This window comes from Nannobrachium achirus (genome assembly GCF_963921795.1).
Source record: "Nannobrachium achirus genome assembly, chromosome: 8".
Lineage (NCBI taxonomy): Eukaryota > Metazoa > Chordata > Actinopteri > Myctophiformes > Myctophidae > Nannobrachium > Nannobrachium achirus.
In genome coordinates, this window is record NC_137817.1 from 20,539,036 (window position 1) to 20,553,504 (window position 14,469).

Genomic DNA, 14,469 nt, shown 5'->3' on the forward strand with positions numbered 1-14,469 from the left:
ACACCCATAAGATTTGTGCAGCTCTAGCAGTGATTCTCAATCTCAACCATTTTAATTTGAAGGACCCCCAGTTTGACATGCATTAGGCTATGGACCCTCATTCAATTGCTTTTCTATCTGAGACCCCAATTTAATTATATTGTAAAATTATGTTAATTTAACTCTGAGATCTCTTTTTACATACCCCATAAGGGTCCATTTGGTTCCTAACTATTAGCTAGGGACCCCCTGGAACTCCCTCAAGGACCACTGGTGGTCCCCGGACTCCATTTTGAGAACCAATGCCCTAGGGCACATGCGTCATGACAATGTCTGACTGCACATGTCTGTTAAAACCGGGAATACAACACATAACCCTAGGCTACCCCGTTGGCTGCAGCCAAAAATAAATTTACTTTCTGCTTTAATTATGTTAAACAACCAGGGTGCAAAAGTAGTCTGGTGTGTCAGTTGGTGCGTGCATCCCCAGCAGCACCTGCGTTGCAGGTAACTCCTTTCACATTCCTGCTGCTGTATAAATGAAGTGCCATAAAAACAAGAGAATTCATATTGAAATTAAAATTATATTTTTTATTTCTTATAAGGTTGATCTTTTTTTGTTATGCATAATGTTTCATTATATAATAATACAATGTATTATTTGTAAAATAAAGAAAGTGCAGCACCTCACAACATTGCGGCCGCCAGCCCCCATCCATTGAATTCAATGAACAGTGTGAGGTTCTGCGGACTGCGGCGCTTTTACTTTCAATGGTGGTCACTGGTCACATTCTCCTTCTGGATTGTAATAATTATATAATTGACATAACAAAAGTGTAAAGAAAGTGCACAAAAACATTTCTCATGGGAATGCAGGCTGCAGTTCAGTGTGCAGATATAAGATTAAAGTATAATGTTAATTTGGTAGAGAATCAGCCCATAAACCACAGTGTAAGCACAATATTAGAAATGTATTAACTGCTGTAAATCCTGTTAATGTTATCCAATTACACAAAGCTAAGAGCACAGGGTGATCTATTGAAGGTTATTGAAGGTATAGCCCCGACAATTGCATGCCTTGTTGCAACCCCACTGGTAGCGGCAGGTGGATAGGCAAGGAGGAGCCAGGTACAGTAGGATGAACCTCTCACAGCCCCAGGTCATCTGTCTGCACCTTGCAGCCCAGCAAGGTGTTTCCAGCCTCCACACACTCAGTCATGCAGCCCACTGAAAAACAGGCACACGTTAGATAACAGAATGTTGTTATTTGTGGTGTGACGTCCAGCTACAGTACTTCCCACGATAATGTTGGCAGTGGGTACCCATGGCGAGTGCATCTCTCCTCTCCGACATGTCTCCTTTCCGACATGTCTCCATTCCGACACTAACCCTATCTCTAACCCTAACCCTAAACCTTAGGCCCATGGGAGTGTCGCCACTCCGACAATAAGAAGTCAATTTCGGAGTGGCGACATGTCGGAATGGAGAGAGCCTCCCACCCATGGCAGAGGTAACTTTGGGGCTGGCCTACAAAAACACATCATCCGTGTGGCACTCTGAAGGTAGGGTAGTATCAGAGTGTGTTCTAGATTTTGTTCATATAAATTATCCCCACCCTCCTACACGCACAGCACGTGTATATACGTGCATGCGTGTGGTCACCTTAATCGCTCGGCACAGTTTGAATACAGTACTTTGCCAGACAAATCTGCCAAGAAAAAAATGCCCTTTGGCAGATTAGTGATATTGTCTGACTATGCGAAGCTAACTATGAAGTGTGGCAGTCTGGCAGATCTATTGTTTAATATGTGAATTCCTTTGCCAGCGTCCATTATCACCTCAAGAAAGACAATATAGCCACATAAGCCTTCACCTCAGACTAGGCTATTGAAGTCCACATTCTTGCTTCCCAGCTCCTCCGCCTGCGTATCAGATACGCTTTCTCTGACGTTTTTTTTTTTTTTTTTTTTTTTGGATGGCGACGCTTCTACAGGTCACACTACGTATAACATGGTAGAACACACCACTGGGTGTATGCCAATTACTGTGTCACCAAAGCACTACGTATGTTGTCAATAGCTCCACACATTTTGGGACCATTACCTTTCTGAGCATGAATCCAGGACACTGCCTTCATAGCCAAAAGCTGCCACTCATCCTGGGCTTCCATCTTGAAACCATGGAGCCAGATTAGAGCCAGAATAGTGGCCCAAACTTCCTCTGTCACCTGGAATCCCATGACATGGAGATGGTGTCAGGGTAAATTATCAAAAATTAACAAAGAACACTGATCAAATGGAGGGAAACGTACATGTACACATCATCTCCCTTTGTAACAGAAACATGTGGCTGGGACTTACTGATAGAGGCTTTGACTTTCCCAACTCCTCGTGAGTCTTCCCAAGCGCAGCAGTCAGCTCTGGAACTAGGGTCCAGAAACCAGTAGCCTTCTGGAGGCTGATCACCTGGAGCAAGGTGTCTGTGGGTGGCAGCCTGGACTGAGGAGGTTCTTCCGGAGCTGAGGACAAATCTGTTGTTGTTGGTGCACAAATAGTGTTCAGTTCCCAATAGTACCACAAGGGGTCACAAAAGCACAGTTTGGACTGGAAATTGCAGGCTTTATTACTGCAGGCAGCAAGACTTGGTTTATGGAAGAGAACAAGCCAGAACTCACAGTGTGTATTAAACTTATTGTTGAATACTATTGGAGTTGAATACTATTGAGCTGGAATGAATAATAGTAAAGGGAAATTTCTCCTGGACATAAAAGTAATAGTTCACCCAAAAAAGTACTTTTTTTCTCTCAATAACTCACCGCATGATCCAACTTCCTCATCTTCACCTTGGAAGAAAAAATACACAATGTGAATATTTAGCTCTGAAGCACCTCAAGCTATTAAATAAGTCTCATGATGTAATGATTTACACAGTGTTGATGATTCTACCCAAGGTTTCATTCTCAGATAGGGATTCTATTTAATACACAATATAATGTTTAAATCTATGGCATTTTTGTGTTTAGGCATTAGCTTAGAGCAGGGATGGGCAACTTTGATGATGGCGAGGGCCACTATATTTATAATAATAATAGTTTATGGGTGAAAATGGTTGTATTTAGACATCAGGCTCTTCAGCTCGAAAGACGCATGACGTTGTGTGGTTAAAACCAGGAGTCCCTGGGAGCCGCAGGACAGACCCTTCAGCAAAGGTAATGTACAGATAGATTATTTAGACATTAGACATGGTTTTAATGTGTTTAAAGTCATGGTAAGCTTCTGAGAGGGCATTAGTCAGTCTGAGATGGGACAACTAAATGATCTTACAGTACTGTACCTTCACTACCACCGTAGTCCGCTTCTATGCTGTCCGAACAAATGGCACCGTACTCCTCTTCATCCGCACACATGCCTATAAAATATGAAAACAAACTCAACGTGTATTGTGTTATGAAAAAGATCAAGCAGTATTGCATAATAATGATAATAATAATAATGTTGAATGTCACTTGAATTTGACAGAAACGTTCTACTTACTGTCACACACCAGCATTGGTGCTGCCCGATAACAGCAAGCCATTGGCATCATCTGTGGTGCACTCATAGCACAGAGTTGCATCACTGAAAAATACATACAAGGTTTTTAAATTTGAGGAGATTGATGGATATAATTTTATACGCTATATCATTTTAGGAGGGGAAGAATATGCATTTTGGATTTTACAGTAACTGCAGTTCAAGCCATTATCGTGGACTGTCTTGTCACACACAAGATTTAGTACAAGATTTCTACCTCAGATCTTTACCTTAGCGATGAATATCTACTGTTTAATCATTAAACAGTAGATATTCATTGCTGAAGTAAAGATCCTGCACTAATTAAGCTTAGAGTATACAGTATACAGTGCACGAATCATAGTACATCAAAGCCATGACCATCATGTCACTTTGGTAGTTGTTACAGACTTCACCCCCACATACAGTAGATCTTAATTGTGTTTGAGGAAGTTATCATGGTGACTTTTACAGACCCCTACAGTACTTACTTGGTACTGGAACATTTCTGCGTAACAGAGGTCCTTGTACAGCATCCCCGATTGCTTTGTTGACAGCGATGAAAGCAGTGAAGGCACTGCTCACTCCTGATTCGATGCTGAGTTCCACAACCCTCTTCTTCACTGCTTCATCCTGCTGCTCTTGCTGGTCTCTCTCTTCCAGCTCCAGGGAGCGAATCAGGGAACGAGCCCCCAACCTGTGGACTGTCAATCTGCACACAGGAGAATAAAGAGTTGTGGCATTTCCTTTAGGGCTAAATGTTTACTTATTTTGCCTCACTGCTCAATGATTAAAGGATAACTTACCCAGTGTCATTGGTAGGTTTGAGACTGAAGCCAAGCTTATTCTGAGAAGGTTGATCTGCCAGGCTGTACTTCACCGTCACACTGCATTCACTAGCCTCTGAATTCTGGGAGAGAAAGAGAGAGACATTGGATATAAAAAATGTTGTGTGCATGCACGCAGGACTGACAATTTGCACCAAACCAGTCATGAAAGGATTTTGTGTAATGTACATGGTCCCAAAGTGGCTGCTCTTACCTCTCCAGTGAGCCGGGCATAAATTAGCGACCTTTGGCCCTGGAAAAGGGTTGTGATAGGCGGAGACAGAGGTATTGCAGACACTCCTTTTGGCAGGTCCCATGTAACTTTAATATCCACCACAGCTGGCTGCAGGGCAAATTTAAGTGACTGCATCACCTATTGAAACCAAAAGAGAATGAGAAACAAGATGTTGAAAACGGTACAACTAAACAGAAAGCAGTGCACACAGTATTTCCGTCTGTCTTTCAATGTTATATGAGATACTTAAAGTGTGGTTCCTGTGGAAATAAGCCTCGGCTTTCTAGGATCTCCTTTTAGTTGACCTTGTACCAGTGATTTGTACTGTCATGAAACTGTACTTTTTTCTATTGCAAACTTCTAATAAATTCTTCAATCAATCAATCAATATGTACTGCCACAGTGGAGAGCTGTTATTGATTTGGACTACTTTGGGACATTTCTCTTTTTTATGCCAGCGGGATATCGCTGCAATCTCATGGATTATGTGGTCAATTCACCCTTTGTCAAGGCCCGCCCGTTGTCCCACCCCCCTTCACACCCATTGGTTGCTGTGTCTTGGTGGGACATTCGGTGGGACACTCCATCCACTACCATTTTAATTCAGTTGCTTTATATTGTTGTTCTGTGAGTTCAATTCTAATTTCAAACTTGGTTTCAGTAAAATGGAGCTGCTCAGTGGCAGTATAGCGACTCAGCATGCTTTTAAATGTTTTTATTTCTCCAAAAATGATGTTTTAGCAAATTCAACATAAAAAAGGCAGGACAAGGCAGATAGAGCCTGCTGGTTGGTCAGTCAGGGACCAACCAGATGGCTAACAAAGAGATCTTACTTTGGGTTGCATCCTCTCCGTTCCTGTGATGAACTGGGCATGACCTCCACCCTGCTTGGCCATCCCAGTGATGAGAGCAGAGCTGGCCCCCTCCCCAATCCCGAAGGTAAAGCACCTGCAGTAGAATAGGATATAATCAATGTACTGTACTGTGTGTGTGTGTGCATACACACACAACAATGTGGACTTGTCAGTTGTTGTTTTTGCATACAGACATTACTGTGTAGACGTAGACCCACCTGTGAGAACTTGCATTGTTTCTCACCAGATCTAGCACTTCCTTTGTATTCCACACCTCACCATCAGTAAAGATAAAGAGCTGGGATGACAAAACAGACAGCTATATCAATAACACCTATTTGTCTTCACTTGTCTACACCCAATATGGCTATTGAATGAATAGTGTATACTGTACATGGTGTACATGTAGTGTGTATTTAGTGTGGTGTGTATAGTTTGTTTAAAGTGTATGTGTAGTGTGTGCATGCCATGGTGCAACAATGGGGTGTGTTTGCCTGCTACAGTACCTGTCTGGGCTGATTGGGAATGCAGGGCTGCTTGTAGATGTGTTTGAGAGGACTTAGGATTTCTGTCCCGCCCAGATCAGCAGACATAGTCTTGACCTTCTCCAAAGCTTCATCCATGGTGGTCTGGCTGTACTTCTTACTCTCACTGCCATAACAGAGTATGGAAACACTGTGATTATTCCACAAGTTTTCACAAAGAGTACCTTACCTTTGTGTGTGTGTGTGTGTGTGTGTGTGTGTGTGTGTGTGTGTGTGTGTGTGTGTGTGTGTGTGTGTGTGTGTGTGTGTGTGTGTGTGTGTGCGTGCGTGCATGCATGCATGTATGTACAGTATATATGAGTATATATGAGGCTCTAAATTTAAATAAGTCTAGTGCTTACTTGAGCTTATCCTTTTAGTTGACCTTGTACCAGTGAACGGTCATGAAACTGTACCCTTGTCTATGCAAACTTCTAATAAATTCTTCAATCAATCAATACAATCAATAATAATATATTAATACATCTATTAAGTATCAGCTCAGAACACTGATGTAGCAACCAGGTCAACTCATTAAAACGTAGTAAAATAATCTTTAACAATGCGTTAGGGATCAAGTTAATCGCTTCTGTGAAAAGTCTGTTATTTAACGTTTTGCCATTGTAGTGCAATCAAACAGTGTCTAGGCTAATAATAACAATAACAATAAATAATAATAACAATTAGTGAGTGTGTAACTCACGGAAAGATGTGGTCATATTCACTTCCAAAGCCAAATATGTTGAAGTAGCAGCCCATTGGCAAGCTTTTCAGTAGCAGTAGCAGTGTGTCCTACACAATTTGATAGATGGATAGAAACATATACAAACACAGCAACATCCTCAAGTGTTCATTTGGACTGTGACAGAGGGATGAATTTGTCTTGAATTTGACACAACCTCATCCTGTGACCATGTCTTGTATCAAGCAGGTAAACAATACAAATGAATGATTGTGTTGATTCTAATCTTTCTATGGGGTATACTGTATACCACTGCTGCATGGCTATTTCTAATCCCAAACAGATTGAATATCATTTATGCGTGCAAAAAAATGCATTAATTAATTAATAATATAAATTTATGTCATTAATATGATTATTCCTTTTCTTGATTTACACATGACTACATTTTCTATGCGTTGAAACCAGGGGCTCATAGCAAGCCCTTGATGCAAACAATGTTTATTGTCAAATATTCTCCTCAACAAATGTTAGATTAAATGGAAATCAGGTCAAGATTTTCAACAAAGGAACAAACGAGCATGCAGTACCCTGGCACTGCTAATGCGATCTGGCCCCTCACGCTCGTTGTTCATGGGACAATCCATGCTGCCAGAGCGATCCACTAAAAACAGGAACTCCCCACATGAAGCCAGTGATGACATCACAGCTTTAGGGAACTCGGGGTACAGGCTCAACATGACCACTGGGTCGCCCATCAGAGAGCCTGTAAGACAGGATAGGAGATGGAGACAGACAGATAGACAACTTTAAAATCAAACCAAAAGGGAAGTCCAATTTTACTAAATGACATAAAAAGCTCTACAAATGTTTTTATAAGAGCAAAATTGTTACTTATAAAAGTAAAATCACACCCAGTGTGAAGGGAGTGGTGCTTTTTATGAGTTAATTTCATTATCAAGCGTCCTGCGAAGCTTGGCCAATGAGCCAAGTGTGGGACATACATACATACATGCATACAAACATACTAAGCCAGATGTTGGAGCGGTTAGCAGCACCGCTCAAAAACAAATAGAGCTTACCAGGCTTGGCAGAATCCTTTCCTGCCTCTACAATAGCAGCGGGCTGGTGGGCATCTTTATAATAAACCAAAAGTTCCACGTCTCTGTCAAACTTGTGCCCATCACTCAGACTGACCTGGGATTATAGAGGAAAATGGGGGGAGGGGAGGTTCTTGTCAACACCAAATCTCTTGGTCAAAAATAGTTCAGAACACGTTGTGTCGTGACACGTTGTGAGCTTGCTTATACATTGGCAGAATGTTTCCCGCAGAATAAGGATGCTGGTGGTCAAATGGTTAACTTTGAATTCTAGCAATGCACATGCATACACTGCAAAATAATGTATTCATTTATTTGTATTCTTTATTTAGTGTTTGCCAAGTACATTTGAACAAACCTAGAATTCCTCCCCTGGATTTACCCATCATCATAATTGATAAGGCCCTGCCCCTGATACACATCAACATTTTCATCAACAGACAACACAAACACAAATGACACACAACACCTCCAACTCAGATGGAATGTTTTGTCAAAAGAATTCACATAATGCAATTTTAGAACATTAATTCTCAATAGCAAAGTGACATTTCAAAATCAACATTGAAAACTGACATTGCTTGTTGATATTGATTGAGGTTCATTGTATTATTCAGGACAATTTGACACGTTAAATGCTCAGGCGCACACACATTACCTTGGCCTGGGTCTGCTCTGTGTTGAGGTACTGAAGAGGGTCCAGGGAACAGCTGGACTCTACTTTAGAGACGGGTCGAGTAGAGGTCACTCGGGCAGAGAAGGACAGACTGTAGGGCACTAGAGAGGCTGGAACAGAGGTCACCTGAGGTTGACCACTCCCTCCGCTGCCACCTTCACCACCTAAGAAATAGAGGACACAAGTACTAAATATAATGAAAGCACGATCACACTCTAACATAAAATATCATCTGCAAATTGTCTATTTTCTTTCACTGCCACTTTCACTACCTCCTAAGAAAGAGATGACTGAAGTAGAGGGTAGCACGGGTCTTCCAGGACCCGATTACCCAAGATCCCAACCGAGAACCGAGCCAGTTCGGTTGTAAATATTAACTTGTCCCTCGGGCAGGGTAGGATAGGGTCTAATTGCCACGGGTCCGTTCAGGGCATTCAGAAATAATGCATTTACCTGTAAGGTAAGGATCCGAGAGGACCCGAGATTTAAAAAATATAATGTTTACCCTTCAACTTTAAAATATATGTTGTTTTTAATGAGACATGCATCGTAAGTATGCTCCCAAATCCATATTATCGTCAGTTCTCGCATACTCAATCGATTACCCGAGACCCGAACTGAGAACCGAGCCGGTTCGGGTCTAAAATATTGACTTGTTCCTCGGGTCAGGGTAGGGTAGGGTCTAATTGCCACGGGTCCGTTTGGGTATCGTATCTCATATTCCCAATAACAGGCGGGTGCTGAGTATATTTCTCACAGGTCCATTTGGGTTCAGGTAGGTCAAATTGGACCTGTGCTACCCTCTAGACTGAAGCGCCCATAATGATTCTGGTCATTATGGACCAGCTGCAGCTTGAAAATAATGTCTTACAACTTACAGGTCAGAGTAAGTGCCATGAACAGGTTAAGGGGAGCACACACTGGACGCGGCTGCGTCGCGTCGCGGTATCGACGCACGTGAAGTGCCGCACGGTAACCCCAACTGGATGCGGCGCGCTGCCACACAGCACATCCATTTCCCCCGGTGGGGAGAACCATGGGAGAACATGTTCACCGCGCGGCAACGCTGGAAAAATAGAACAGCGGTGTATCTGTGCGGCAGGCGAGGTTGGCAGACCCGCAGCTGCGCACGTCTGACATGCTGGTGTGGGTTAGTTAATTGAAAATAATGGAGCTGTATGTTTTAACGCGCCGCTTCCACGCCGCCTCCGCGTCCGGTGTGTGTTCCCCTTTAGTTAAGGATTATAGAGCTATGGAGTACAAGTATCATATGCAAAAGGATATAGTAGAAGTTGTCTGTTGTTGTTGTTTCCTACCTTGAGGTCGGTAGCGGGGGTTGAGCACAGCAGGCAGACAGAATCTCAGCCCACCGTCAGCCTCCACAGCCAGCTCAGTAACGTACTCCAGCCTGATGGAGGCGCTCTCCCCTGGAGGCAGACTGCCCACCCTCATGGAGAATACATCAGGGCTCTCCTCGCTCTCCTCCAACAGGAAGGCCTGCTGGCCTGAGCTCAATGCATCATCATACTCCTCCCGAGCCTGAGCAATAAGTGCATATAAAGACTTGAGATTCAGTGGGCTAAATGACAATATATCTTTGTTTATCTTAGTGAGTGATTACTGAAGGAAATAGTTCAAAGTTCAGTCAAGAATAGCCAATGAGACAAAAATGTGGATAGTCGTTGAATGTAGGCAAATAAACCAGTTTTAAGAGTTAAGAGTTGATTGATGATTGCAAAATAGCAAAGAAATCCAAGTGTAAACCAGTCCTGAGCATTTCCATTGTATTCTGACTCATAGTACGAGTCAGAATGGTTCTAGTGAGTCTAGTCAACCACCTGATCATGTTGCAATTCATGGGAGTGGGAGAGATGTCGTCCGACGAGTAGGGCTGGGTGCAATAACCACAATACCGCGGTCGTGTAAAGAATACCGCAGTGTCGAGTTCATAACCTCGATTATTTATATTTTTCATTTGTCTTTCATTCAAAACAACTTTTTGGGGAAATACTGCATTACCGCCATACAGTCGGTAAACAGTGACTTATTACCGCAATAACAAGAAATCCATACACCCCAGCCCTACTGAGGAGGACATATCAGGCTGTTTGAGCATCGAGCTCTATGAGATTAGACACTTGGCATAGATATACAACACTATACGTGATCAGTAGTACTCCTTGATAGTGATGCCATTATCCTACTGTATGTAAGTAAATGTTGTGGAGTCTCGCTCCTGTACCGCTGATCAGGTGAGTGTCTCCACGCGTAGTAACGGCAGAGTTCAGCACCATGCCCAGCGTTGCTTCCTAGGGAAGATCATTGTGCCAATTTATGTTCTCAATCAGCTTGATGTGAAGACACGTTTGCGCTGACTGACCAGCTGGAGACAGCTGCGCTGAGTTGGTTCTGATAAAGTGTTGCTGGTCATCAAATTATTGGCTTAGGAATGCAAGAAACACTAGAAAATATCCATGAATTCAAGTCTCCATGGTATCAGTTATTGATAGAAAAAAAGATGATTTTTTTGTCTGAACTAAGCCTCATTCATCGCTGACCCTCCTTGCTCGAGGAACACTTCCATTGAGCGGTAAGTGATTACACTCCACTTGTTCTCTGTCACACATTTACTGTGTTTGGTTACATTGCCTAATACTGTTGTTTCTGTCTCCCCTGTGAGCAATATAGGAGAGAGCCTCATTTTGGGAAGAACTTGTGTTCTTGGAATGTTACATATGCTTCTCCCCACCCTGAACTTTATAACATTATACCTCCCAAATAAACTTTTTTGAACTTTAAACTGCTTTCGTGTCTGTTGGTTTGGGTCAGTCTTCACAAGGTGTAAACATTTGCATAAACCTCTTTGTAACAGTGTTTGGCCAGGAACAATCTAGATTGAGGATTGAAAAATTGATCCAGTTGGTGATAAAGTCATGGAACCAGTTCAAAATTCAGTTTGTGAAAAAACAGGTGGTTACATGGTAAATGATAAGTGAAGTCATGTGAAAGTAGGTGACCATGGGGCTTAGTCCAGGCTGTTTAAATCAAGTATTTCCTTGGTAGCTCACCTCCTGTTTCTCTTTCACCTCAGCCACAACCTCTGACTGTCCAATCTTTGCGCTGAAATGACAGACAGCAGCATCACCAGGAAGAGGGAAGACAAAGATGGCCTCTATGGGACTCTCCTCCTTGTTCTCATATTGTAGAATGGAGGTCACTGTAGCCACATGGTCGCTCACTTCAACCTCCACATCAATGCCTTTCAGAGGAACTGACAGTGGAACAGAGAACAAAGGAGTCACAGAGAGCGCAATGGAATGAGGACACGTGGGAGAGAGTAAAAAGAGGAAGGGAAAGATGTTGGAGCTTACACACTGATTACATACCAAGTCAACTCAAGGCAGATGGGACCCTTACCTCTTTTGTATTGGGGAAGACGGTAACCAGGCCAGTTAGTCCACTCTCCCTGATACACACTGCTACCACTGTCTGGTCACGGACAAATATAACGTCGCTCAAATGTTGAGATTCTTCAAAGATAGACCAAGAACTGCAGTAGGCTACCGCGGAAACGTGTGTGAATCTGCGCTAAGTATTTTTTTTATCTTTTTTTGAAATGTAGCCTCTTTTCCTCAATTCCCATGTCCCAAGTTAGGGAGCGTTTGGATATGTTCACTGGGAGGTGGGAGTGCACTGAAACCAATATCAACACATGAGAGCGCTCCTGCCTCCGTGCGTATCAGGGAGAGTGGACTAACCGGCAAGGGACCCTGGTTACCGTCTTCCCCAATAAAAAAAGGTAACTAGTTGGGTCCAGAGAGGGGCTAGGCAGATAAGTGCCCAAGTCTGCTTGAGGTTTATTCCCGTTAACCCATTTAGACCTGAGGCCCATTCTAAAAGCACCTCCTAGTCTTGATTTAAAACATTAACAAAGAACATAGAATGAACTGGAGAAGAGTTGATGTTTGAAACTTTTACCTGCTTCATTCTTGCAAGAGACCAGACCACATTCCATTGTGTTTGCACTGTTCATATAGCTTCAACAGAGCTTGAAATCTGAAAGTAAAATACATTTCTCTTGAGATAAATTCATAATAAACAAGTGAAAGTCATGTCTGTAGCATGTAGTACATTTTCTACACGCCATGTCAAAGCAAATGTATCCAGGTCTAAAAATACACTGTGTATCATACATGTTGGCGATTTGACCATGTATGTCTAATTAAAGCTAATTGAATCGTTTAGCCAAAGATAAGCTGACCATTTGTCTAAAACGGTGTCTGACACCTGCAAATATTACAAGGATCTGAATATCAAACTTTACTTGGTTGGTTTTATGTTGTTTAAAGTTACTATTTGCAATAGGCAAATGTGTTTAAACTATGCTCAGATTTCAACTTGAAAAATGTAATTGTCAGAATGGTCAACTACCCTTTGACTTGGACCACCTGAGTACCTAACCCCTAAACCGGGAATGTGAGCCACAGCCACAGGACCACGTTCTTTGCATATCTATGACACCAATGTAAAAGTCTGACTTGATAAAATACATAATAGTCTTGATCCAGGAGCTAAATTTGTTAGTTGCCACAGGGATATGAACTTGCAATGAATAATAGCCTCTGTTATTCTGGGTAGACATTCCAAGGAACATAACAATCATTATCATTATGGGCAAGGGTCATCAACATGTCTGTACATGTAGAAATACGTAGGTCTGTGGCAAACTTTGGCAAATATTGTTTTTACACACCATTTAAATGTTTCTATTTTCATCATAATACCCAATTACTGAATGTCAAGTCTCCAGGTTTTTTCGGAATATTTATGACACTGTAGGCTACTAGTGTCATATACCAGTGGTTCTCTCAAGTAGCCGCAACCCGCAAATTGCAACACTAGATTTTTGTAATAATCGGATGAATCTAGGGTTGCAAATACCTCCCATAGGGATCCAATGGATCAAAACGTTTTCTTTTTTCTTTTTGCTATCTGATTGTGTTAAACAACGTCAAATTCACCAATATTGCGGCTCTATGGAAAGCTTGCCTTATCCTCTTTCTATCTGCAAAGTGTTTGTTTCATGAAAATCCACCGTAGACATGTTATGAGTTATATCTGTCAATAAAATCGAGAAGACATGTTTAGGCTATGTGACATTAGGCTATGTGACATTTAGAACCAGGTGGTCACAGGTGACAGGACCACAGAGTGACTTCCCACGAGCGCTTCCAAACTCCAGCACTCAGAGTTACAGACCTGTTATGGTCATTCAGGGCTAGTTCTTTGTGTTTCTGATAATATTATTGTCCACTCATTTTCAGTGGTGTAAAGTAACTAAGTACAATTTTTAGGTATTTGTTATTGAGTATTTCCAATTCTAGCTTCATCCCGTAGCTGCATAGCAGCGGAGTGAAAGGTTCCGAAAGGATAGACCAGAGCTAGCCCTGCATACATGACTATCATAGACATGATGTAGACTATATGATAGTCATGTATTCGGGGCTAAGACCAGAGCTAGGCTCCTTTGTACTCAATTCATTCATGGAAGAATTAGAATTAGCTAAAGCTAATCAAATCAAATCAATTTAACAATAGATTCTTACCTCGTTTTGCAAAGCAATAGGATTAGACTGAAACGATATGTTGGCAAGAGTTCAGTCTTGACGAACAGCCTCCATGAAAATGTGTAGAAGATAGTTTCAGTTTGTCAATATCATCCGATATCATCCCGCCCCTCACGAGACTTCCGTGTTTGGGTTTCTGACGCGTGTTTCCTAAACCCACCAGGCTGCTTAGACCCGCCTCGCGGAAACGCCCCTCTCAATGGTGCATATTGCATAATATGAACGTTAGTGCTCTTAGTGCAAAGCAAAACTACCTACTACCTACCGATCCATTACAATAATACATGCAGCATAATACGCCCAATGCCATATCCAAACTATAACAATCAATGTAACTGATAATCAGAAAGAGTTTTATTTTGAGCACAGTACATTTTTCTCTTTTGCAAAGTTACAAAGTTTCCCTTTTTTAAG

General features: G+C 42.1%; 1 protein-coding gene across 2 annotated transcripts; it reads right to left on the bottom strand.

Moving 5' to 3' along the window:
- Positions 1 to 565: 565 nt before the first annotated feature.
- Positions 566 to 14,164, bottom strand: LOC308290440 (von Willebrand factor A domain-containing protein 5A-like). Of its 2 annotated transcripts, none has more exons than XM_080732275.1 (20): positions 14,035 to 14,164; positions 12,407 to 12,484; positions 11,497 to 11,699; positions 9,745 to 9,967; positions 8,411 to 8,592; positions 7,735 to 7,849; positions 7,243 to 7,418; positions 6,674 to 6,762; positions 5,953 to 6,097; positions 5,665 to 5,744; positions 5,426 to 5,540; positions 4,572 to 4,730; positions 4,337 to 4,440; positions 4,022 to 4,242; positions 3,513 to 3,596; positions 3,313 to 3,387; positions 2,795 to 2,821; positions 2,340 to 2,497; positions 2,083 to 2,206; positions 566 to 1,206 (listed from the first exon to the last, which is right to left on the bottom strand). In XM_080732275.1, the coding sequence occupies exons 2-20, from the start codon at positions 12,459 to 12,461 to the stop codon at positions 1,127 to 1,129; spliced, it is 2,415 nt and encodes an 804-aa protein (XP_080588401.1). In that variant the 5' UTR covers positions 12,462 to 12,484; positions 14,035 to 14,164; the 3' UTR covers positions 566 to 1,126. The 2 variants fall into 2 exon arrangements, with proteins under 2 accessions (XP_080588401.1, XP_080588400.1); XM_080732274.1 differs by having other exon boundaries at positions 2,340 to 2,509.
- Positions 14,165 to 14,469: the final 305 nt, after the last annotated feature.